The sequence below is a fragment of the Dunckerocampus dactyliophorus genome, chromosome 17, assembly GCF_027744805.1.
Source record: "Dunckerocampus dactyliophorus isolate RoL2022-P2 chromosome 17, RoL_Ddac_1.1, whole genome shotgun sequence".
In the NCBI taxonomy this organism is placed as follows: Eukaryota; Metazoa; Chordata; class Actinopteri; order Syngnathiformes; family Syngnathidae; genus Dunckerocampus; species Dunckerocampus dactyliophorus.
The window spans coordinates 22090001-22113916 of record NC_072835.1 but is presented as its reverse complement, the minus strand read 5'-3'; the positions used below and the strand labels follow the sequence as shown (position 1 = coordinate 22113916).

The following is a 23916-nucleotide window of genomic DNA, read 5'->3' as shown; positions in this document are numbered from 1 at the left end:
CATTTGTCTTAATACACACACACACGCACGCACGCACAGATGGACCACCACTAGCTGGATACAACTTCAGCTCACAAATCTTAGCAGGGAATAACATCACACCCCAGAGGCCCTAAGATCTCTTCCTCGTCGTCTGAGCGAGGCGGACAGGGAAAAGTCGATTCAGAGCTGATGGCTCACATATGTGCTCCCATCAATGAGGGAGGGGGCACATGGGGGATGCTGGGGAAGATAAGTATACAAACATGGAGGAGAGCTGTATAGGGACAATTTGGGCATTTATATAAAAAATAACACATTTTTGTTTTGTTTAAGTATGACAAAATATATATTTTTCTTCAAAACAACTTTTTTTTGGTAAAAAGACAAAAAATGCGTTAACCCCCCCACCCCCCGCCCACCCCAAAAAAGACTAAATAGTTTCCTTTTTGTCTGAAGTACAAAAAATATTCTGGTATTAGTTCAAAAGAAAAAAAAGATTTAAATTTTGAAAATGAAAAGGATTTTTACAACCTTCTCACCCCCAAAAGTTATTTCCATTTCAGTAAAAAGAAAAAAAACCTAAAACTATCTTTTTGTCTTTAATCCCAATAACTAAACAAATATTTATGCTTCAGGTAAAAACAAAAAAAAGAAGAGAAAGAAACTAAAGAATAAATAAAAACTGATTTCATTAAAAAAGCTAACATTTTTTCTTAGTTCTTTTTAATCCAAAGAACAACAACAAAAAAAAATTACCATTAAAATAAAAGTTTTGTTTGTTTTGATGTCAGTAGATTTCAGTAAAAAAAAAACAGCAAAGTTTTATTTATTTTTTGAAAGTTTATTTTATCAATTAAAATGAAAAAAAAAAAAAATGTTTTTTGTGCGTTTTATCAATTGAACCTAAAACTGGTTCCAGTAATTAAAAAAGGTTAAAAAAAATAAAGCAAAGTCTTTAATATATATATTAAAAATGAAAAAGTATTGGTTTGACTGAAATTTTTTTTGTAAAAATCTGTTACAAAAAAAAAAAGCAAATAAACTAATATGTTAAAGAGAAAAGAAAAATAACTGCACAGTGCTGAAATGCATTCTGATGTATCCCAGAACAAGGTAACAAAACACACTCAACAAAGTTTCATTCAAAATACTGAAGAAAAAAACCTCACAAGAAGCTGAAAAGAATGACACAGAGCCCTCCTAAAGTAGTCATCCATATATTTGTATAGAATTCATATATTACACATTTAATACAGGCACAGTGAGAAATCATTACGTAGAGAAAGTGGCTGATACTGCTAAAAAAAAAGAAAAGAAAAGAAAAAAAGTACAATTTATGAGAATCATTTACACAAATTTGCTTTTTTTTCTTTAAAAAATCTGTTAAATACAAACACAAAGAAGAAAAAGGACGTGACGAAAGATGGAGGCTGGTGAGCTTGTTTTTTTGGGGGAGGTGTTTCGGGGGGGTTAGGAGCAAGAACCAGCTTGCTAACATGACATCGTTGGGGTTGGGGGGGTCTTAAGGCTTGCTGGAAAATGTGGGATTCAAATGTTTGCGGCCTCAAAACGGATCTTAAAAAAAAGCTACCATGAGACGCCAATTAAAGCCAGGTCATGTGACAACAAACCGACCAGTCACGGATGACGGCGCTGCCATCCAATCACAGCGCTACCCGGCGTCTGCATAAGGCAACTGTCAACATGGCGTCTAAAGTACCAGCAGCTCCCACAGAAAATGTTCAATCGTCGAGCGCCGTTTTGCGGAAGACGTCTCTCGTCTTCCCTTCGGCGGCGCTGATGAGAAAACTCAGGCACGCTTCTCCATTGACGCAAAACGTTAAAAACGCTTCAAGTTTTTTTGAGTTAAAAAAAAAGGCTACAAGTTAATCTGGACTTCTTTTTTTTTTTTTAAGGTTTTTTACAGTAAGAACTGTTTTAAAAAAGGGACGTTGACTTGATAAAAAAGGAGCCCTGATTGCTTTCAGAAAGCACACAGAGGAGACGATTTGAGCTGGAGGCACTGACGGGCCGCTTTTTGCACCACTTTTTTTTCCTTTTCTTGTGCCACAAGACGGATTCTTTCCTTCATCCCACGCCGTGGAAAGCAAGGATTCAACGCAAGCGGTATAAAGATGCGAGCTGGTCATATTTACAACAAAGACTGTTAGTGCACATGTTTTTTTCCCTCTTTTTTTAAGAATGAAATCAAGTGTTGGCCGACACGACAAGGAAGAGCGGAAGGGATGAGACGGTTTAGGCGTCATGGCTGCACGCCGCCCTCAGAGCTCACCTTTGCTTTGCTTTTATTCCTCCACTTTTTGTTTTTTTTTGTCAACAGTGTTCAGTACTCAGTGCGGCAAACTGTAGTGATTCCCCGCCAGGGGGGGCAGGTGCAGGGGAGGGGTCCGGGTTGGATGGTGACTTTTTATTTTTATTATTTATTTATTTTTTTTTAAGCGAGATAACATTTGAGGTGGCCTCAGCAATCTGCCATGTAACGACCTGGGTGGGGGATGGAGGGCGGGGTTGGGGTGAGGGAGGGGGGAAGACAAGATGACAGAGGTTACAGGTGTGGCTTGTTTGGGAGTCAACTTTGACCTTCGCATGTTTTTTGCCATCAAACTATGATCAGGTGATTGGTTACTGACACACCACGTGGTCACCAGCTTCCCGGAAAATTCAATAGCTGAATTCTTGCTGTTTCTTGCCGTTTCATTTTCAAGCCAATTTGCGTCATCATATTTGGACATATTGGCGACATGATCATATAACTGGGAAGCACAACATGTTACTTGGTGTGTTTTCTTGTAAATGGCTTTTTGACCCCATTACAGGTGAACTTTGACCTAACTTTTCAGTGTGTTTCAGTGTGTGCTTGAAAATTTTGCAACTTCACTCTATCACGGTTTTCAAAAATACATGAAATTAATACAACTTGCTCTTTCGTGGTTCAGTATGGCCTATTTGTCAAAAATATATGCATATTAAAGCAAATTTTACTTTTTTGGGGGGGCCTAAATTTAGCTTTTTCATGGCTAAATAAAGAAAAATACAAATATAAGGCACTCAGAAGACGCATTCAAAGATCCACACTGGTCACGCGGTGTCAGTAATGTTACAGTGATGAGACAACAGTGTCTCGAAAAAGGAAATTAAAATAAAATAATAAAAAATGAGCAAAAACAAGAGACACTCCCAATGCTGACGTGTGTGAGTCTACATTATGTCTTAAATGTCGTATTCTCTCTTATTATGTTTACTATATTAGGTAATAGGAGTGTAAGGGTGACTATAGGGGTGTTATGTCAGGTCTCAGAGCGTGTCACAATACCTCCTATTTCATAATTGTTTATTGATCTATGACAGCAGTATACGGTAACTAAAATGTTTTAAGTCAGTACTTTCATTTTGTTCTTTTTTTGGTGTCATGATCACTTTAAGGAAGAATGACATATCGTATACAGTATTGTACTTACAAAACATGCACTTACGCAACATCACGTCTTGTCAAAGCATCTTCCGGCTGGGAAATGTTGAGTGAACCGACTTGTGAGACAGCGCCCTCTGCTGGATTCACAGCTGCAGCACTATTTCATTTACGTTACCAAAAATAGTCATTTCAAATCAAGAAATATGCAAATATGCGAAGGAGCCAATGCAGGGATGTACTGTAATTTAAGGGTGCAGGGTTTTTTTTGTTTTTTTTTACATTTTCAAGAATATTGATTAAAAAGTGTTTTTTGGCCCTTGCATTCTCACATTTGGATATACTGACAAAATAATCCCGTATATAGAAAGTGCTCATCATCATCTTGAATATGATATGTTAGTTGATATATCTGTCGTGGAGTTTGACCCCATTAAGGGGCTACATACCTAAGACAGTCACATTTATAGCGACTGCAATAAATGATATGACTCAATGTTAATAAATGGAATGTTTGCGTAGCAACGAAAACCAGTTCATGACTTTCTAAATACGGGTTTTACCATTATTCGAGCCCTATAGTCACTTTTACACTGATGTTATTCTTATACTGGCTCAGTAGCCAGTGTCCATGCAGTGTGAAAGGTAATCTCATCTCACGTCATGTGACCACGATACTACATATACGCAGCTTGTCTTTCAATATTTTTGGACTCATAATAGGCCACAGTCAGCCACGAAACAGCGATAATTTAACTGTGATACAGTGAGGGAGCAATGCTGAAACCACGATATAGAGAGGGATTACTTGTCCACGCCCAATACTGCATATAGTACTGTATATCCACCCATTTTGGGCACAATCGGGTAAAACTTGTCCAAGATAAAAACTATGTAGCGTGTGGAGCCTACCTGTGGCGAATCTCTTCTTGCTGAGAGAGAGCCTGTAGCCACTCCCCTGCAGCTCCATGTCCACCCCCGACAGCGTGCTGGCATCGTTCATGAACTGCACGGCCAGCGTGGACGGGTTGGACGGCCCGCTGGACACCTCAAACTTTGCCCTCAGTGAGCCGGCGCCTAAAACAACAATGCAGCGTAAGCGTCACAACCACTGAGTCGGACCCCTGGTTGTCCAGCTTCTTAAAAGACGCCACCTTCATTTTCAGACTTGTCGGAAATGTCGCTCAGCTTCCAAAGACATTTATTCTGCTCGCCGTTCCTACAACAACAACAACAACAACTTGAGTATGTTTTTTAAATGAACAGCAAACTATGGTGGGTTCCGCAGCCCACCAGAGGGCGTTGGGCAGGGACTGCATGCTGGTGACACCGCCGTCGACGGGCACCAAGACCTGCAGGTTGCCGAGCGGCCCCGGCGACGCCATGGAGTCCGGGTTGTAGCGGTAGTCCACCCGCAGGTCCGTGGTGCTTGGGGAACACTTCCAGTACACGGCCAGGTTGAGCGGCGTGGAGTGGATGCCGTCAGACTGCACCTGAACCCAACCACACAGAAACAAAAGCACGGTGAATGTGCGGGGCTAGACGCGGTGGAGAATGGTGATTGGTGGACAGAGAATCCATAATGGCGTCAAGATCCCTTGTACCAATGAGTCAAACCAGAGCAGAGCTCACAAAAGTTCAGTTGAGCTAGAGTCAAAAGAATAATTCTCTTTTGCTTTTTCTTTGGCTTTTTTGTGGCACTCCACAAAAGGGCGCACTCTCCACAAGGGTGAAAAGAAGAAGATACACCAGAGGTTAGCAGCCCCCTTACTCATTGTCTCGTGTTGCCAAAGCTAAGCGAGCCCGTTTCATCATTTTCCATTTAGCATTTCTTCACTTGTTTTTACACTTTTACACGTGAAAGATGTCAAGTATGAGGTGCGTCTGCAATATTAAAAAAAAATAATAATAATAATTTTATGAGAAATTTCAAGGTTGTGTGAAATTTTTAAATATTTAGCTGTTGGCCAAGGACCCTTAGAATTGTCTCACAGCGGCCCGGGCCAATACCGCTCATCATAAATAATTGAAAATTGTACAGTTAATCCACGTGATCGGTATCGGCCAGCTCACTAATAGATGATCGATATCGGAATCGTCAGCATAAACCCTGACTGGAGCATCCCTATTATTCATGCCTTCCTTTCTCTTATTATGTCTACTATATTGGGTAATAGGTGTGTAACGGTGACTATGGTGTGTTATTTCATGTCTAGAGGGCTCTAAATGCTAAAAGCCGCATTTAGAAGGTCATAAACAAGTTTTCTATGCTGCAACTACCAAAATATTCCATTTATAAATACTTACCACCGATTGCAGTCGGGTATCACCAAGTAACCACAGTAAAAGTAGAAAAAGTAGTAAAGTAGAAAAAAAAAGTACCGTGGGCTCCACTGACCTGGTACTTGAGGATGTCCACGTTGTAGTAGGAGGCAGCGGGGTTCTGGTCCGAGGCTTTCCTGAGGTAGGACGTCAGCGCTTGCATATTGAACCAGAAGTCCTTGGAGCCTGAGTCACTTTGGGAGGGATCGCTGGAGGAGACAAAAAAAAAGCAGCATGTGTAAACAACACGCACACACACAGACTAATCAGATGCTCAATTATTCATCCCTCTCCTTGGCTTTGTGCGTGAACCCACTAGCTCGGAAGGAGAGCAGCCTGCTGTGTCCTACCAGCTACTACATCATGGATTCTACTTCATTCAGTTCATCAAGCCAAGTGGTCTCACAACCAGTGGGGATGATGAAATCAGAGCGAGAATGTTTGCAAAAAAAAAAATGTTGAGTCTGTCACATGAAGTTTCTTTCATGAGGACAGAGAAAGTAGAAACCACGTAAGACTTAAGTTCTAATATCTTAGTTAGCTACACGTCCAAATAATGCCTCCACTTTATTTACCTCCAAGTATGCTATCGTTGCCGGGTGCGTACAAATAACCCATAACATTAGAGCAGCGATGTACAAAGTGGGCCTGGGGGACATTTGCTGCTGTTTTGGGTTTTTGATTGGCTCACGGCACATTCTAAAAGTATAACAACAAAACTAAAAACAAACAGCAAACATGAAAAAATATGCAGTGATTCTACAAGAATACAGTCAAATTATTAAAAGAAAAAAATTGTCATTTTATGAGAATTACGTAAAATTTATTACTATAAAATAGCATCATTTTAGTAGCATGAAGTTGAAATATTAAGGAAAAATGATTTTAAAAAAAGTTGTAATATGAGAAGCAAGCAAAACAAAGAATGAAGTTGTAATTTTTGGAAAATTAGGTTGCAGAATAAGTTACAATGTGACAAGAATACAGGCAAAATATTATGGGAATAAAGTTGTAATTACAAGAAAATTAACAAGAAGGAAGCTGAACTAGTTGGACAAAAAACTAGACAAAACTGCAGAAATGGAAAAAAAAAACATTGAGAAAAAAAAAGGACAACGTCACAATTTTATGACAATAAAGTCTTAAAGTCTTATTTTTCCAATTCAATTCAATCGTGTTATTCAAATTTTTCATCAAAATGCTCACACTTGATACTTTCCTAGGCTCCATTTTTGGTTAGCGAGGTGAGAAACACTATTGAATAAAAAAAAAATAAGTATATCAAAACAGGAAGGTGGTGTCTCGCTGCCACAAGGTGTTTTTTGGAACACTCACATCTTCAATGAAGGTAAAAGTAACCTTAAACGTTCATTTATCACTTTCATTCATCATTTAATGCATTTAGAATTATTTTATGCATGTAAAACAAAAAAAAAAAAAACGTTTTGTGTTAACATTTTTAACGAACTAATGGGATTTACATGATTTCTTATGGGGAAAATTGATCCGGTTTGCTTCTGTTTCAGTTAGAGTCGGACTCTCTGGAGCACATTAATGACGCTAACCAATGAGCTATGTTTCCTTTCCACTTTCTCATACACTCCTAATTATTGTTAAAGTAAAAAAACAAACTGAACGTTCTCATTTGGGAAATAGTTTGTCCAATGATGACAAATACAGCCCATCTTCTTTGCGCTGCAGGTAAATAAAGGGCCCAGCTAGAATTGGAGCATTTGAAGGTGCACGGATTCAGTGTGCAGGTGCACCTAATCAAGTGTCCAGTTAGCGTACAGGACAGGAAATCAGCTATTGTGCTTTTCTTCCATGTGACTTTCATGTTTCCAGCTGGTGCCACCTGCAGCAAATGACATGCTGATGACCTCTAGCAATGATGCAGAAAATAAGGAAAAAGTATGATGGACGTGTGCATGCTCCACTTAACGTTTCCATGCAGAACTTTCTCAATGCGACCTCAGAAAAAGAAAAAAAATAGCCCGACCACATCGCCCGCCTTGTTCAACACGAGCGAGCGCTAAATGGAGCGGATGTTCTGTGAAGTCGTGCTGTTGTTTGCTATTCCAGGCCGACCTGGCTGCGCACGTCTGCTGGAAAGTATTTCCCTGACAGCCTAATGACACGCTCATGTCGACCGACTAATTGAATTTCCTCCCTTCCTGCATGACGTGGGCCTCTTTGGCTCTCTGTGGATCACACGGTCGTCCGTGTTTCCCTTGACCTCTCTCTACGCTGTGCGTTTCTTACCTGAAGAGGAGCTGCTGGTTGGGAAGGATCTGCTCCAGCCTGCTGGTGTTCTTCAACTTGAAGGTGAGCACGGCGGGGGAGGGGTTGCTGGTGAACACCTTGATGATGCCCATGGGGAACGACAGCGTCATGTCCCCCGTGATCTTCACGATGCACCTGCAGGAGGACATGCGGCAAAATGAGGAGTGGCAGGAGCTTCCTTGTTTCCCAATGTAGCATCGATATGTGGAGTCAAAGTATGAGCCACTTTACAGTACAAGCAACACCCAACACACCCACATTTTGAAGTTTTTACCCAGACTTATTTTCCAAAAATGAATTTTTTCCCCCTCATTCAATATTACAAGTTTATTCTTGTAAAATGGGAGACTTTTTTCTCGTCTTATCTGACTTTATTCTTGTAAAATTACAACTTTTTTTTGCATTTCTGCCATTTTTTTCCTCATAATTAGGACTTTAATTCCCATAATATTTTTTTATTCTCATATTACACCTTTCCCCAAGCTAGTTTTCCAAAAATGTCAACTTTATTTGTTGCTTTGTTTCTCATAGTATTACCAGAAATTAGTTATTTTTTTCGAATAAGTTGAAAACTTAATTTTGATTATTCTTCAGCAACAGATTAAGAATATTTGTCTTAAATTATGAATAAAACTGGTTAGTGATTTATGGTAGGCTTTAATGTTAAGTCTTCTTAAACTGAGGGAATTTTAGGCTCAGGTGCACGGCGGCTGAGTGGTTAGCATACTGGCCGCACAATCAGGCGGCCTGGATTCAAATATCTGTTGGAACATCTTTATGTGGACTTCACATGTTATCTATGAAGTACATTCATCCCCCGTTCCAAAAATATGCATGTTAGGTTAAAATTCGTCCATACTGTATGTGTGAATGGTTGTTTGTTCATGGGACGACTAATGTAATGACAATTTTCTATTTTACCACAAGGCCATAAAGAACATAATAATGATCAATATTCCTAAATCTAGAATATGTAATATTTTTGCTTAAATTTAGCCTCATAAAAGCAATTTTTATCTCAATTTATGAATTTTATAGGAGCATTTGGCTTAATGTTTACCTTGTAATAAGAACGACTTGCTTATTTTATATTCTTAGTCAGAAGAAAAATATTCTAGTTATAAGAATTCTAGCTAGGCAAATTTAATAAATAAGAAAATGAGTCATTTGAGTGTCATTTGGGCTTGTTTGAAGTAATTAAACCCAATCTTTCCCGTTGTTTCCTTTGAATGAGCTGAGTACATTTGCTCCCCAGGTGTGTCACTGCACCAGGCAGTGTATCAACAACTCCTCTCTCATTCAGGACTCATTTACAAACAGAGGCTGGATAAAAGGGCTTGGGCCGAGGGCGGGGGTGATGGTGCCCTAAACTGGGGCCTCGCGCTGCGGATCCTTGCATTGCTTGTGAAATGCTCCATTCGCTAATCCCTGCGAAAATAAGCCTTTGAGTGCGGTGGCAATTTAAGAGCAGTTGGGCAACAAACGGCCACGTGTTTTCTCTGCCCCGGACCGTCATGCGGCCCCTGCAGGTTATCCACAGCGTCGGGGCTCACGCAACACGCACGGTAACTCACAGCGTCATGCTAGATGTGCTCTGGTTGAAGTTGAGACACACACACACACTCACACACACACACCAAAAAAAAGTGTATGCGTGCGTGTCGGCCGCTGAGCAGCAGGAGGTCATGTGAGACTCACTTTGTGGGATCAGCGCCTTTGAAGTAAGCATTAACCGACTCGGTGAAGGCCACAGCAATGGGCAAAGCATCTTGGGATGCCAGGGTCACAGGGCTGGGACCGCGGGATGTGCCTGAGGAGGAGGAAGAGGAGGAAGAACACAGGGTTTGGATGAATGTTGACTCAGCTGCAGGTCAGACTTGTGGAGGGGCGGCGCCCTTTCAAGCGCTCACATCACAATCAGGAAGGTTTGATCATGCAAAGACAAAGAAGTCACATTAGGCACATTTATTTGCACGGCCGGGTTTCTGTGTCTTCAAATAAACAGAAAGGGGACACGAGCGCACGAGGCATCATCAGGACGTCAGGATGACCTCAAACCGCGTCAGTCAGTCAGTGGGTTACATCACACAAAAAAATATTTTAAATCAAGGCTAACTCCACATGTACAGTACACAGTTTTTTGGTGGCAGACTACGGTCTATTATTGGTCAAAACATATTGAAATACAAGTGATATGTAATATTGTGGTCACTAGGCGGCAGTAATGACACAAAACATTGAGACATTAGCTTACATGACATTACCTTAACACTGCATGAAGTCAGCCATGGCATGACCAGAGTGGAAAAAAAGTTACCCCATTCTGTGTGGAAGTGGTACGTTTTTGCCTTCTTAAGTTTAGAAGAAATCAATTCGAAGCTAACTATATTTAGATCGCTAGCTCGCTAGCCAGTGGCCATCTCAAGTGCCTGCAGTGCAAGAGTTGAGCAATGTGGTAAACAGTAGGAGTGTAAAGATGACTACGTATGGGGGGTTACTTCATGTCTACAGGGCTCTAAGAATGTTAGAAAGCGTATTTATAAATTCAAAAACAGGTTTTCCATGCTGGAATGCCAAAAACATTCCATTTATTAACATTGAATCCTATATAGCGGAAATTTATTCATTTATCACGGTCAGGTCTGGAACCAATTCACCGCTATAGATGGGGGACGACTGTATAACCAGAAATACAATGATGTTAAAAAAACCCTGAATTTCCTCAATACATTTTGCACAGTACAGGTGTTACAACACACTCTCACAAATGATGAATACAAAAACAAAGACATTGTTATGTTATAATGTTATAATTGTTATTTAGATATGCACGATGGAAGAATCACGAAGGATGAAGATGGTATTTTTGAACATGTAAAGTATCTACTATGAAATGGACAATTAATTGGATCTCATTGTTACTTCCGCCTCCTAATAAGCCTGTCTCTCCATTCCCTGCAACGCCCCTTTCCAGCGTGCAATGCAACCACAGGGATAACAGTAAGGAATTGTTATCTTTTTTGGTACTGTATTTTAAATGTCCTTGACGTGTAACTTAGAAGTTCATTTCACTATAATTTAGGTACGTTCCCAACAATTCACACTGAAACTCGCCTCGCATGTAAACTGAGGACCTCCTGTATTGTATTTTTGAGCGTCCTATGTTGAAATTAGAAGACATTTTCTGTTTTTGTACTTTAAAAAACAAACAAAAACATTTTCCTCATCTACATGGAAACACTAAAAGTAAGACAGTTTTTACAAAGGTAAGACATAATTAAAAAAAAAAAACATGCATGTGTGGATGAGGCCTTAGCAGTTAGCAACAGGTGCTGTTGGAAACTGTTGCGAAAATACAAGCAGCTCAGCATAACAAGAAGAAACTGGTATTAGTTTTAGTCACACAGCAGGAGATTGATCCCGGGTGGACGGCTGTACCTGCTGGTGTTTCACATCGCCTCTCAAAGGTGGTCAGCTTGGCGACAAACATGTCGTCCTCTTTGCACCCAATCAAAGAGCGCAAAGAAGGGAAGGAGGAGATAAAAGAAACGCACAGGAAGACAGGGTCACAATATATAAAATCCACAAGATGTAAGCACACAAAGTAATAGCACTGTGCATCGTTTTTGCAGGTCTGCTATTGATAACAATACACTTGGGTGTACCTAACAAATTAGACTGAGTATGCAGAGACGAGGAGCAACAAGGAAAGTTTAAGACTGGCAGGGGAAACTCACTCACTCAGGAAAAACAAAGAAGAGAATGAGAGCAGTTGTGTCTCTCGAGAGGAGAGGGGGAGGCTAAAAGTGTGCTCGGGTCCTGAAGGAAAGGAAGGAGGAAGGAAGGGATGATGGAGGAATGGTGCACAGGAGGATGGACATGTGAGAGATTAGTGGCGTCTTCTTACCGACTGTGGGTGTGTTTGCCGCGCTCAGCGAGGCGTTGGAGGACAAGGATGACGAGCTCTCGGCGCGGGCGAGGGGCGCGGCGGGAGGCGGGCTGGCACCGGACCCCTTGGGCGGGCTGAAGGGTCGGACCTGATGAGGGGAGTCCATTTTAAGATGGGTGTCGGCCCGCAATCGTCAGTGCACGGGTGCGATTTCACTCACAATCTCGTTGATTCCGGTGAGTTTTCCGGTGGGGAGTTTCGGCCTGGAGGAGGGTCGAGGAGGCGGCACCAGGGCTCCGGCCGCCAGAGGGGTCGTAGGTCGATTGGGTACTGTGCGAGAGGAAGTGGCAAATTAGTGTCCGTTTAAAAAAAAAAAACAACAACAACAACAACACACCACACAATGCATTCAATTCACAGTAAAAACTCAGTCAAAACCCAATCCAGCAAATAATGGAACACTCAAACTGACTTAAATATAAAAAACAACCAAAAACAAGCACGAACATGCAATCAAAGCAAAGTAAAACCCCAGGCAGAAGACAAGTGTCGGTTTGTAATGTTACCAGGGAATATTTTGTTCGACGGAGCGGCCGACGTCGCCCCGTCGCCCGTCTCAGAGAAACTGTCAGAAAAACCCTCCGCCATTTTGCCGTACGCGTCGGCTGAGTCATCTGACAGGAAGCGGCTCGACCTGCCAGGCTGGGGCCTCAAAGGAGGACCGGGGCCCTGGCGGCGTGAGGGAGCCATATTGTCACCAAAGGCAATCCACTGGCTCTGGGACCAGGACAGCGAGGCCAGGGCATCCTCGCCGCTCTCCAGGGGGTCCGCCGGCTCAGGCGGCAGCGTGAGGGGGGCGCTGTGGGCCCGGACCGGGGCCGGGCGAGGGGCTTGGATAGGGTTTTCGGGGGAGTCCCAGGGAGAGGACGTGGACGAGGAGAAAGAGGAGACGTCTTTGGATTGCTGGCGCTCAGCCAAGGGGGGCAAGCGCTCCGGCGGTGGCGCCGTCTCCGCTGAAGGTTCTATTGACAGCAGACAGGCATGACGGATGCAAAGCAGAGAGTGGAGCTTTGAGACATTAATCGGGGCATAAAACAAGTCTAAATCTTGTCGATTTACATGGAAACAAACATAAGTGGGTTAGCAAACCTCAATGAAGTGATATTTTACAGGAAATTAAAGCCAACAACATATTTTTGGCATTGTTAAGCGACACAAATGTAGAGCACATGGACCTTCTTATTCTACCCGGCAACATGTTTGAAAATGCCAACACATTTTGAGGCGTTACTGACAAAATCAAAGTCCTGTTTACTATTGTGGTTGGAGTCGGCGATGTTGTAAAACACTGTCGGCGCTGCAGGCTACTGGGAAGCGTTTCTAACACAAGTCAGTGTTTTCCAAGTCTTGAGTCAAGTCTCAAGTCAAGACATGCAAGTCCCAGTCAAGTCTCAAGTAAAGACGTGCAGTAAAGTCACGGTCAAATCCCGAGTCATTGATGTCAAAGTCCAAGTCGAGTTGCAAGTCTTTGACAACATTGTCAAGCTGAGTCCAAAGTCATCAAAATGTTGTCGGACTTGTCCACACCTCTGATTTCTACTATTTTGGTTACCTGGTGTAAATACTTAAGTAGGCCCAAATGATCTAAACAGGGCCTCTGCCAGTTTCAGCAAGTCAAATTTCACACTTTTGAAGACTCATGCCCATTATGAAAAATGGAAAACTCAGCAGTAATTTCACCAGAATAAAATCCAAATATAAGAGACAAAAGTTGTATTCTAACTTAAAAAAAGTTGTGATTTTACAAGAATAATGTTGGAATATTATGAGGGGAAAACGTCAAAAAGAAAGATGTTTTTAATGTTGACCCAAACAAAGCAAAATAAAGTTGTCATTTTTGGAACATTTTACATTGGGCAAAATATTATGGGAATAAAGTCAGAATGTTACAAAAGGTTATTTAAGAGGAAAGTTGAAATATTTGAAAAAAACAACAACAAAACAGCACCTATGGGAGGGAAAAGAGTGAAGTTGACACTAATAATAGTCTTTTTCACCTACCGAACATCACAAAGCGATGATGCAGGGTTTTTTTTTTTGGAAATATACACAGCTTTCTATATGTGGCATTTGTTTTCAATAAAAGTAGTAACACTGATACATTTTTAAGACCTTTCAAACCATAGAACTGTAGTCTTTTTAAGACCTTATATTCAAATTATTGAATTTTAGACTTTTTAAGACCCCACGGATAACCTGTATCTGTGGCGCCGTATAATCAGGGCCCCTCAAAAAATACTAATTGTTAAAAATGAAGAGGGGGGAGCCCCAATGTGATACGGAGGGACTGAGAGGAAAATACAGGCGAGGTCTAACGAGAGCAGGTAAGGAAACACATCAAAACCTTGAGGATAACAATCAAAATGAGTAAAAAACAATGAAAAGACACGAGGAAAAACACACACACACAATAATAAAGAAAATAGACGTTTTAAACGCCTCCTGGATTAGACAGACCGCTTGGAGGCTTAACTCCCATCGCCACATCTTAGCCGTGATGCTCTTTTGACTTTGAAGCCCGGGCGTTTGACAGTAACGAGACACTGTTTGACAACATACGTGCCAGGGGGCTTTTATGGGCCACCCCCCTGACCCCAAGGAGGTGCCAATTAACTGTGGATTACGCTTGGCTTAGGCAGCAGGTCAGCGCTAATGTTGCTCTGCTTTAAAACACTACAGCGGCGTCGGGCGCACGGAAAGCCACCAGGAACAAACGTGTCAAGGCGACACTAAAAGCAAACACTCGGGGTGTACCACTTTGGATATTATATCACCGTACAAACACGGGGAAGTGAGCGAAAAGTAAAGGATAGGACATTATAAGTCCCAGAAGTCAAGTGTGGGGTCACCTTTGGAGGCGTCCATTCCTGTCAGGAACCCCTGTTGACTGAGACTTACAAACATGGACAAGGATCCAAAGCAGTGCAGTAAAAAAAAAAAAAAAGTTCAAAGAGCAAATAGTGTAGCAAAAACAAAAATAGGGGTGCATGATAATTATCAGGCCGATGAGGGATTTATGACATCATACCAATAAATCCATTAACATAAAAAAATAGCTCCAAGAACCAACAATTAAAAAATTATCAAATGAGGCGAGATGACAACTACTGTGCGGGTAAGCAAATCAAGCGCTCCTTTTTTTGTCCTGTCGTAACTTCCCCCGAGCTCACTTGTAAACAAACATTCACTTTAAGAGGAAGGATGTTGGGGGAGGGGGGTGGCCCCATCGGGCACACAAAAAACCTTATCGGCCACCTGAAACGCCAGCGGTACGCCGTTTGAAAAATGCTAAAGGTTTGCCAGTGACCTCCGTGGCGTCATACCGGCTGTACGGAGCGTGTATCCAAATACGGTGCACCTTGCTGGGCCACAGCAGGTGGCTCCCTCCCGCTTTATACTCTGGTTGTCCTGATAGTAGTGATGCGGTGGTAGTAATATGATGTTTGATTAGGACAAATCAACAGGTACAGTTGGTCAAATCCTAATTTGTTCCAGTACTTCTTACCTTCAGGTGTGCACATACTAAACTTATATCCACATTTAAAAAAATCAGTTATCGGTATCGTATAGGTCTTGAGAAGCAGAATGTTATCGGTATCTGTTTAGAAAAAAACAGATCTCGTGCATCTCTAAATAAAAACACTGGTCAGATGACATGGAAAAAAATGAAGAAATCACACCACTATATGAATATATATTAATAATAAAATAACTGTTTAGCATATCTAAACGTGTTGCTTTACAAAACATCAAAGTGGCAAAGTTGCATCCTTTTATCTTTCACTATGCGGCCCTCGGTGGAAGAATTTAGGACACCCCTGCTTTAAATCGCCCATAGGTATGAATGTGAGTATGAATGGTTTCTTGTCTATGTGCCCTGTGGCTGGCCACCAAGATAGCTGGGATAGGCTCCAGCGTACCCGCGACCCTAGAGAGGACAAGCGATATAGAAAACGGATGGATGGACATCTCGTCTGAAGTTTTGTGCGGCTTCAAATTCAGACTCGTAGGACCTGAGGAAGTTCATATGTTTCCGCGTATTCCTGCAGGTGTTCAGATCAGCCTTGCACCAGCGAGAACAGTTGTGGACATGTTTGATTACCTGCGGGTGTGGACGCGGGGTGGGCGGATGGAAAGGGGGCGAGCGGATCCAGGGACAGGAGGTCGTTGTTGGTTAGTCTGCGGCACACGCAGGAAGTGTTTGATTTGATGACATTGGCACCAGAAAATCAACAAGGGCAAGAAGGAAAAAGCCAGAAAAGTTACTCACTCGTACGAAGGTGGCACTCTGGGTTTGGCTAGCTCGTCACCTGCGGCGGGGGAGAGCAAGAACAACTTTTATGGAAGCTTGTGGAGTGATGACAGAAGAGAAACGTCAAAAAGAGGGAAGGAAAAAAGAACCCAAACAGATATTCACCAGCTGGTACACCAGCTTGATTGTCATTAGGAGCATTTTAAATTCATCACACCTTAACCCGGAAATGTAAACTGAGGTTTAGGGAGGCGGGGAAGATGCCAGAAAACTCAAATACAAAAAAAAAAGTTCCTTACAAAAGCATTCACTCAAGCCTTGTGCATCATGCACTTTAGAACGGGGGATGGTGAGATTACAGGTGATACAAATTCAAGAGAAACATTTTTGTAGGTTGAACCCCCGTTTTAAGCTGCAGCAGAAATAAACAGACAAAGCACACACGCCAGCGCACGTTTCAAAATGTCAGTGATGTTAGCAGCCGTCTAGAAGACTTCATGGCTTGGGAGGAGGTGTGGGGTGCGTGTGTGTGTGTGTGTGTGTGTGTGTGTGCAGGGTTTGGGGATACTGCCAGGGGTGTGCAGGGCTGCAGTGAACACATACTCACCAGCACCCTGAGCCTTGGAGCCTAATGCAGACACTCCTGTGAACCCTGAGCGCATGCACAGCATACATCAGTGCTGCCAACCTTTGCTGCACACTTTCACCAACAAAAAAAACTTGACTAAAACACAAGATGCTACTTTTGGGGGAGAAAATGGTGTCAAACAAGCGCAGGTTGAAAACAACTGCAGTGTTACCATACTTGTGTGACAAACAGGAATGCCAACTGCCTTGCATTCAAACACCTTCGCATTTGGCCTTTGTTTATCATTATACAGACTGTGTGGTTTATAGTAGTTTTACTTATTTTTACAATTTAAGTCAGAGACATCCAAAGTGCAGCCCGGGGATCATTTGATTTTGTTTTATCAGCCTGTGGCACATTCTAAAAATGTAACAAGAAAAAAAGCAACCATGGAAAAATAACCAGTAATTTTACAAGAAAAGTCCAAATATTCAATAACATATAACGTTAATAAAATGTTAAAAAGTTGTAATTGAATGAGGAAAAGTCGGAATGTTACAATAATAATAATAATAATAATAATATGAGAAAAAATAAAGTCATTTTAGTTGCATAAAGTTGAAATATTGAAAAAGACACGGTTGTTTTTTTAAACAAGCAAAACAACAAATAAAGTTGCAATTTTTGGGAAAAATTAGGTTGCAGAAATAGCAATATTATGAGAATAAGGTCAAACTATTATGGGAATAAAGTCACAATTAAGAGATGAAAATGTCCAAGAAGAACGTTGAAATAGTTGGCAAGTTAAAAAATAAAGACAAATAGAATAAAAAACACTGGAATTTTATGAGAATCAAGTGAAAATATTAGAGAAACATATTAAATTATAATATAATTGAACAACATTTGTTTCATGTTTAATTTTATGACTATTCCCTGGGGGCCAATAAAAATGGATATAGTTCCCAAGCTGGACTTTGAACACCCCTGCTGGAACAGATGATTACAATCTCTACTACTTCCTAAGTGAAAGACCTGTGCGCAAGGACACTAAGGTATAATCAGGATTCGATCCGGATTAAAAATTGATTTCATTCCGGTCCGGATTCCCACAAAAAATCCCCTGCGATGTCGTATTGACCTGAAAACTGAAAATGTTCCTGCCATTTCTTTCTGTCACACACGCACACACACACATGCACACACACACGCACAGGTGACCTGGGGCAAGGCAAGGAAGGCAAGTTAGCAAACATCAAAAGATGAGTTGATGATGCTAAATTGACGCACCGTCATCAAGAAACATGATATCCTTTTTCTTGTGGTCTTATATTGCATTCAGGTACTTATTAAAGAACAGCAGACAGGAAGTTGCATACAGTCCTGTGAAGAAACAGGCTAAACAAGCAACTAATAAACACGCAACCTTCTTCGGAGGGGTAAAAAAACACTTTGGGGATTGATAGACGATGTTTTTCCAGCAGGACCTGCTGGAAGAAGACAGATAACCGCACTAGAGGCGCTCAGGGGAGGAATAAAACCCAGCGAGGCGCAAGGCGACCGTGCCAGCACGCGGAGGCGAAAGGATCATTTCTGACATGTCAAAATACGAGCGGCCAATTAAGCAATTAATCTCCCCTCTCGCGGCGGGAGGGGAGACGTCTTCTGAAGCCCGCATTCACGGGAAAGAACAGCTATTTGCTTTTTCCTCAGGACGTGTTGGTTTTGGCTCGCCTTTCTGAGACGACGTCTTTGAAAAACAACCGCCGCTAAGTAAAAGGCACTTGAGGGGGAAGGGGGGTGACAAAAACACAGGGAAGTCAAAAATACTCACTGGATTGGTTCCTCCGCATTTGGACCTAAGGGGGAAAAAAAAACAGTAAGATGAAGTTTAAAAACATTCAAAGTCAATGTGAAAAAATGTAATCTCTTCTATATTTTCATTTCATTTCAATACAATTAAACAAGAAAACTAAAAAACAACAGCAAAAATGAGGGAAAAAAAGTATTTTACAAGAATAAAGATGAAATATTCAGAGTAAAGTCATAATAGTAAGAGAGAAAAAATGGCATAAAGCTGAAAAATTAAAGGAAAAAAAATCTTAAAATTTAAAAATACAATTAAACAATACTTAAAAAACACCCGCACAGAACAGTCATTTTACAAGCATAAAGATGAAATATTAAGAGAGTAGAGTCTTAATATTAATCGAAAAAAAATCCATAAAGCTGAAAAATTTAAAGGAAAAACCGACAAAACAAAGAATAAAGTTGCCATTTTTGGAAAAATTTGGGAAAAGTGATATTACGTGATTTAAAAAAAAGAAAAGAAAAGAAAAGAAAAAAGATGAAACATTACCAAAGTAAAGTCAGAAAATTACAGTAAAAAAAAATTGCATAATGCTGAAAAACTAAAGGAAAAAGTTAAAAAAAAAAAAAAAAAAGTAATATGAAAAACAAAAAGAATAAAGTTGCAATTTTTGGAAAACAACATTTTGAAAAAGTAGTAATATTATAATAATATGAAAATAAAGTCATAGCTTTGCAAAAAAAAAAGTAAAATGCAATTTTAAAAAGAAAAAAGCCGAAATATTCAGAGAGTAAAGTCATAATATTAAGAGGAAAAAAAATGCATAAAGCTGAAAAAGTTGCAAAAGGAGAAACAAAACAAAGAATAAAGTTGCAATTAAATAACATGAATAAAGTCAGTCTTAATAAAGTCATAGTATTGCAAGAGAAATGTACAGGAAGAAAGTTGAAATATTTGCAATAACAAAAAAAAAAAAAAACCCAGCAAGAAAGTGCAATGTAAGAAAAGCAAGTTCATTCCAACACAAACACAAAACTGGGATATAGGCTGGTTTTTAGAGCCGTGTATATATCTACATAGGTTGGCTTAAAATGTGTAAAAGTGGCCCCCGCATCTTCAATTTTTCAGTATGCAGCCTCTGGCAGGAAATGTTTGAACACCCCTAATATTTAAAAAAATAATAATAATAAAAAAAGGCTAAACGAATCAACTCCCCACTGTAAATGACGTGAAACAGCGCTAATCACCACCAACAAGTTACGTTGGGCAACTTCAGTTGTTCTTATTCTGTTGGTTCTTTGCAAGCTAAAGCAGTTCAAGACATGAGGACCCAATCACTTCTGAGAGCGACTGTAAATAAAGAAGGGAAGCCATAAATTAAACGCATCCGGACATTCCAAAAACAGTTGAACTTTATCCTGAACTATTTAAAAAAAAAAATGTTATTCTCCCGATGCATTTAAAGCGCTGAGCCAATAAAAGAAGTGTATGAACGCCCAATGAAAACAGAAGCAGTAAAGACCGCTCAAAGGTTGTGTTCTTTATTCCCACTTGGCAAAGGACTTTCCCCACATCGGAGGACATGTCGGTAAATCACACACACACACACACACACACACACACACACACACACACACGCACACACACACACACACACACACACACACACACACACGTTAAAACATGAGGTGAAAGATTGGTCTGCCTACAAGGAAGGCCATGTACTGACCATCAGTCATGGACTACACCGAGAAAGAGACACGCACACACACACGCACACGCACGCACACACAAAACATAAATCTGCTGAGTCAAGCTGCGTAACACAAGATCCGCTCCCGAGGGCCACCGAGCCAACGGAAACTTGGGAGCTTCGGTTTCATAAGTGTGTTTGGAAGTGTGTGCGTGCGTGTGTGTGTGTGTGTGTGGAAAGGAACCGGCAAGGTTCAGTCCCACGGGCGCTAAGCGGCAAATGGGTTCAATTACGGCTCCCCTTCGGTGACCACACATGCACACACACACACACACACACACACACACACACACACACACACACACACCAATAAAGAAGTAGTGTAGTGGAGGGAGACACAAACAGGAGTAGAAAATTGGGGAAGAAAAAAAAACCCAGACAAAACGTAACAGAAATTCCATAATTGGCACCAGATGATGCCATTTCATCACCACTAGCGGGGATGTGCATTTCTGTCAAAAATATAAAATGACAGAATGCAACAGTACCGAAACGCCGGGTTGTTTGTTTAAGATGGGAAAAATTCAGCAAGCTGGAAAAAGTTTCCCGGTGTTTTGTTTGTACGTGAAGTGTTGCTAAATGAGCGCAGCGTTGACGACAGAATACAAAGCCACAGCAGGCAAAGGGGAAGACACACAGGAGGAGGAGGAGGAAGAGATGGCGAAGAAGCAGCGAGCGTGCCGTGCCGTGCCCTCTCTCTGCCACGCCAACCACTCGTGTGTGCACAAACGCGGCGACGCATGTTTGCACACAAGCGGCACGGCGGCTTGCATTTTTAATGGTGGCGGTTATTTCCACACAGAAGCAGCAGCGGAGTGATGATGGCGAGAGGCTGAATGAAGGATCCGTGACTGACTGTACTTAGTGTGTGCGTGTGCGTGTGTGTAAAAAACAGTCTGCTGCAACACATCCCTTTAAGTGCAGTGTGCGGCATGCATGTGTATTTTTATCTTTTAAACTCCAGGTGCACTCGAGCAGCACACACAAAGCCAAGCCCATGTACTTCATTTTATTACTTATTGTATTATTATGTTCATGTAAACTAGCAAACCATGACGGAGTGAGGCTGTGCGTCAGCAATGATATGATAACAGGTCTGATTTTTGTAGTTTGGATGCATCGGATTTAATTGAAGACAAGGTAGATGTCAAAAATAACTATATAATTTTTGTCTAAAATAATTATTTGCTACATTATTTTTGAAATTAATATTTTCTACATTATTTTTTGTAATTAACACATCCAGACATTTTTTAAGAAAAACTTTGTCAATAATTTTGTTTAATAATTATAAGCAAAGTTTTAACAAACATTTTCTACATTATCTTTTTAAATGAATACTTGAAACACTTTATTTTTGACATTATTTTTTCATTAATTCATACAGAAAATGTATGCCTTTTTTTAAATTCTTTGAAGAAAAACTTGTTTAAAAAAGTTGTTTATCATTATTAAACATTTTTTAATGAATACTTACTGGTAGTTGAATACTTTAGTTTCTACATTATTTGTTTAAATGAATAATAATTATAATTATTGAAACATTTTCTAAATTTTTTATGAATACTTAGTTAAATATTTTCTACATTATTTTTTTAATGACTACATACAGAAAAAATTATTAAAATATATTTTTCAAGAAAAAAAATATGTTTTCTTTCCCATTAATACATATAGAAAAGTGTAATATTTTTCTACATACTTTTATTTATTTTATGTTCTACATATTTTTAAATTAATACATACAAAAACTGCATTAAAACATTTTTGTAAATTTTTAAATAATGATGAAGCATTATTTTCATTTTTTTCTGAATACTTAAGACACTTTATTGTCTACATTTTTTCTAAATTACCATACAGAAAAATGTACAAAAATATTTGTTCACTTTTTTTTTTTTTTTTAAGGAAAATTGAGTTTGTCAAGTACCGTCACTGAAGTCAAAGTAAAAGTAGGGCCATGTACTTGGTGCCTGGTGAGTAGAGTATCATACTCATGAACAGAAAGCGAGAGGAAGCAGGATAACCGGGAAGAAGCCATGTTGCCCTCTAGTGTTGCAAAGCCCGCATGTACAGAAACAGCTCCAGCTACTCCATTTATAAAAAAAGGTTCCTGCCCTGTTATAATCCACAGATAAAGACCTCCCTGAAATGTGTGTACTCATTTTATCCTTGATGGTGTCTGCATGTGTGTGTGTGTGTGTGTGTGTGTGTGCGTGTGTGTAGTTGGAGAAAGAATGCGTACCGAGGTGGAAGGCGACAGCACAATGTTGCCGATGGAGGCCTTGAGCTCATCGAGGGTGGCTCGGTTCTGATGCGTGCCGTTGTTGGGCTGGACGGGTTTGATCTCCACGTGGAACTTCCGGGGCTCGTCCTCGTCCTCCGAGTCGCTGGACGAGTAGAAGGAGTTCTCTTTGGCATGTTTCGCCAGTTAAAGAGGCAACATATCATACAGCATATGCAGACGTGATACGGAATATTTTGTGTGTTTGTGTGTGGACGTGTGTGTGTTGACAAGTCGGAAGGATATCATTGTCAATTGCTTCTGGCCTGATGCAGAAACCTTCATCGTCCACCTGCGGAACGTTCTGCAAGGACACAAACATGGCGATTGCATAAATAAATGTGTCACATGTGAACTAAACTGTCTTCAAACGCCTGAAAATTATATTTAAAAATTATTACTTTTTTTTTTTTTTTTTTTAAATCGCCTCATCATTCAAGCAAAAGTCAATAATAATAATAATTGCCTCAAATAGTGTCTTCCTGTCACACTGATTTACTCAACTGCAGAGAGTGCCAGTCACATTTTTTGTAATGGAGGGGCCTTTATTTTCACAAAATCATTGTTAAAATAATATAAACAATACTCTAACATTTTGTATTACATAATAATACATACTTAGCTTTACTGAATGTACTATGATTCTATATTGTATTACATCCTCAACATCAGCTTTACAGATGCCAGCTACCTAGTTTGCTTGTTTTTTTTTTTTTTTAATTTTTATTAAAAGGTGCGGTGTTAATTTGTATTTTTTTTATAGTCTTTTTTTTCCCCTCTGCGGCTCGGGATCTGGGCTGTGGGTCTGGGACCCCCGTGGATTTAAAAAAAAAATACTTGACTTTTAAGCGGACAACATGCAAAGGATAAACGTTTCACATGGCTATTTGAGGAAAGACGTCGACAGCGTTGTAAGTGTTTGGGGTCCCAGATTCTTGAAGTTATTAACAATGACCTCATCAGTATACGTACAAGTGCATCTCAATGAATCAGAATATCTTTCAAATGTTTGTTATTTCAGCAGGTCAATTTAAAAAGTGATTAGTGCAATATTTCAGGAGCGTACTTCTTCAGAATTCTGATGATTATAGCTATGCATGGGCCGGTTAGCGGTTTCAAGGTATGTCACGGTTTCAAAACCTGTCCAATTTTGCGTCATATCGTTTCTGCGATATGAGGGAAAGTGGACGCCCATCGCGGCCACAACGTGGAAATACTTTGTCATGTCCTGTGTTATTCCTATTCGCAGTCGGAACGGGGCTTCGATGCGTTGAAGGCGTGCG

At 40.5% G+C, this 23916-nt stretch overlaps 1 protein-coding gene across 8 annotated transcripts in view; it reads right to left on the bottom strand.

Annotated features, from left to right (window-relative positions):
* Positions 1-1183: 1183 nt before the first annotated feature.
* Positions 1184-23916, bottom strand: part of fcho2 (FCH and mu domain containing endocytic adaptor 2) — a 50457-nt gene continuing 27724 nt past the window's right edge. Inside the window, exons 13-29 of one of the 8 annotated variants that reach the window (XM_054756450.1) lie at positions 22880-22937; positions 22595-22770; positions 18621-18645; positions 16826-16870; positions 16237-16276; positions 16069-16145; positions 12473-12928; positions 12127-12236; positions 11925-12054; positions 11456-11515; positions 9716-9827; positions 7997-8152; positions 5811-5943; positions 4706-4905; positions 4567-4631; positions 4325-4489; positions 1184-2487 (exon numbers count right to left, since the gene is read on the bottom strand). In XM_054756450.1, coding sequence (XP_054612425.1) covers positions 2465-2487; positions 4325-4489; positions 4567-4631; positions 4706-4905; positions 5811-5943; positions 7997-8152; positions 9716-9827; positions 11456-11515; positions 11925-12054; positions 12127-12236; positions 12473-12928; positions 16069-16145; positions 16237-16276; positions 16826-16870; positions 18621-18645; positions 22595-22770; positions 22880-22937 — 2031 coding nt within the window. In that variant the 3' untranslated portion in view covers positions 1184-2464. The other 7 variants (XM_054756452.1, XM_054756455.1, XM_054756447.1 and 4 more) reach the window with 7 other exon arrangements.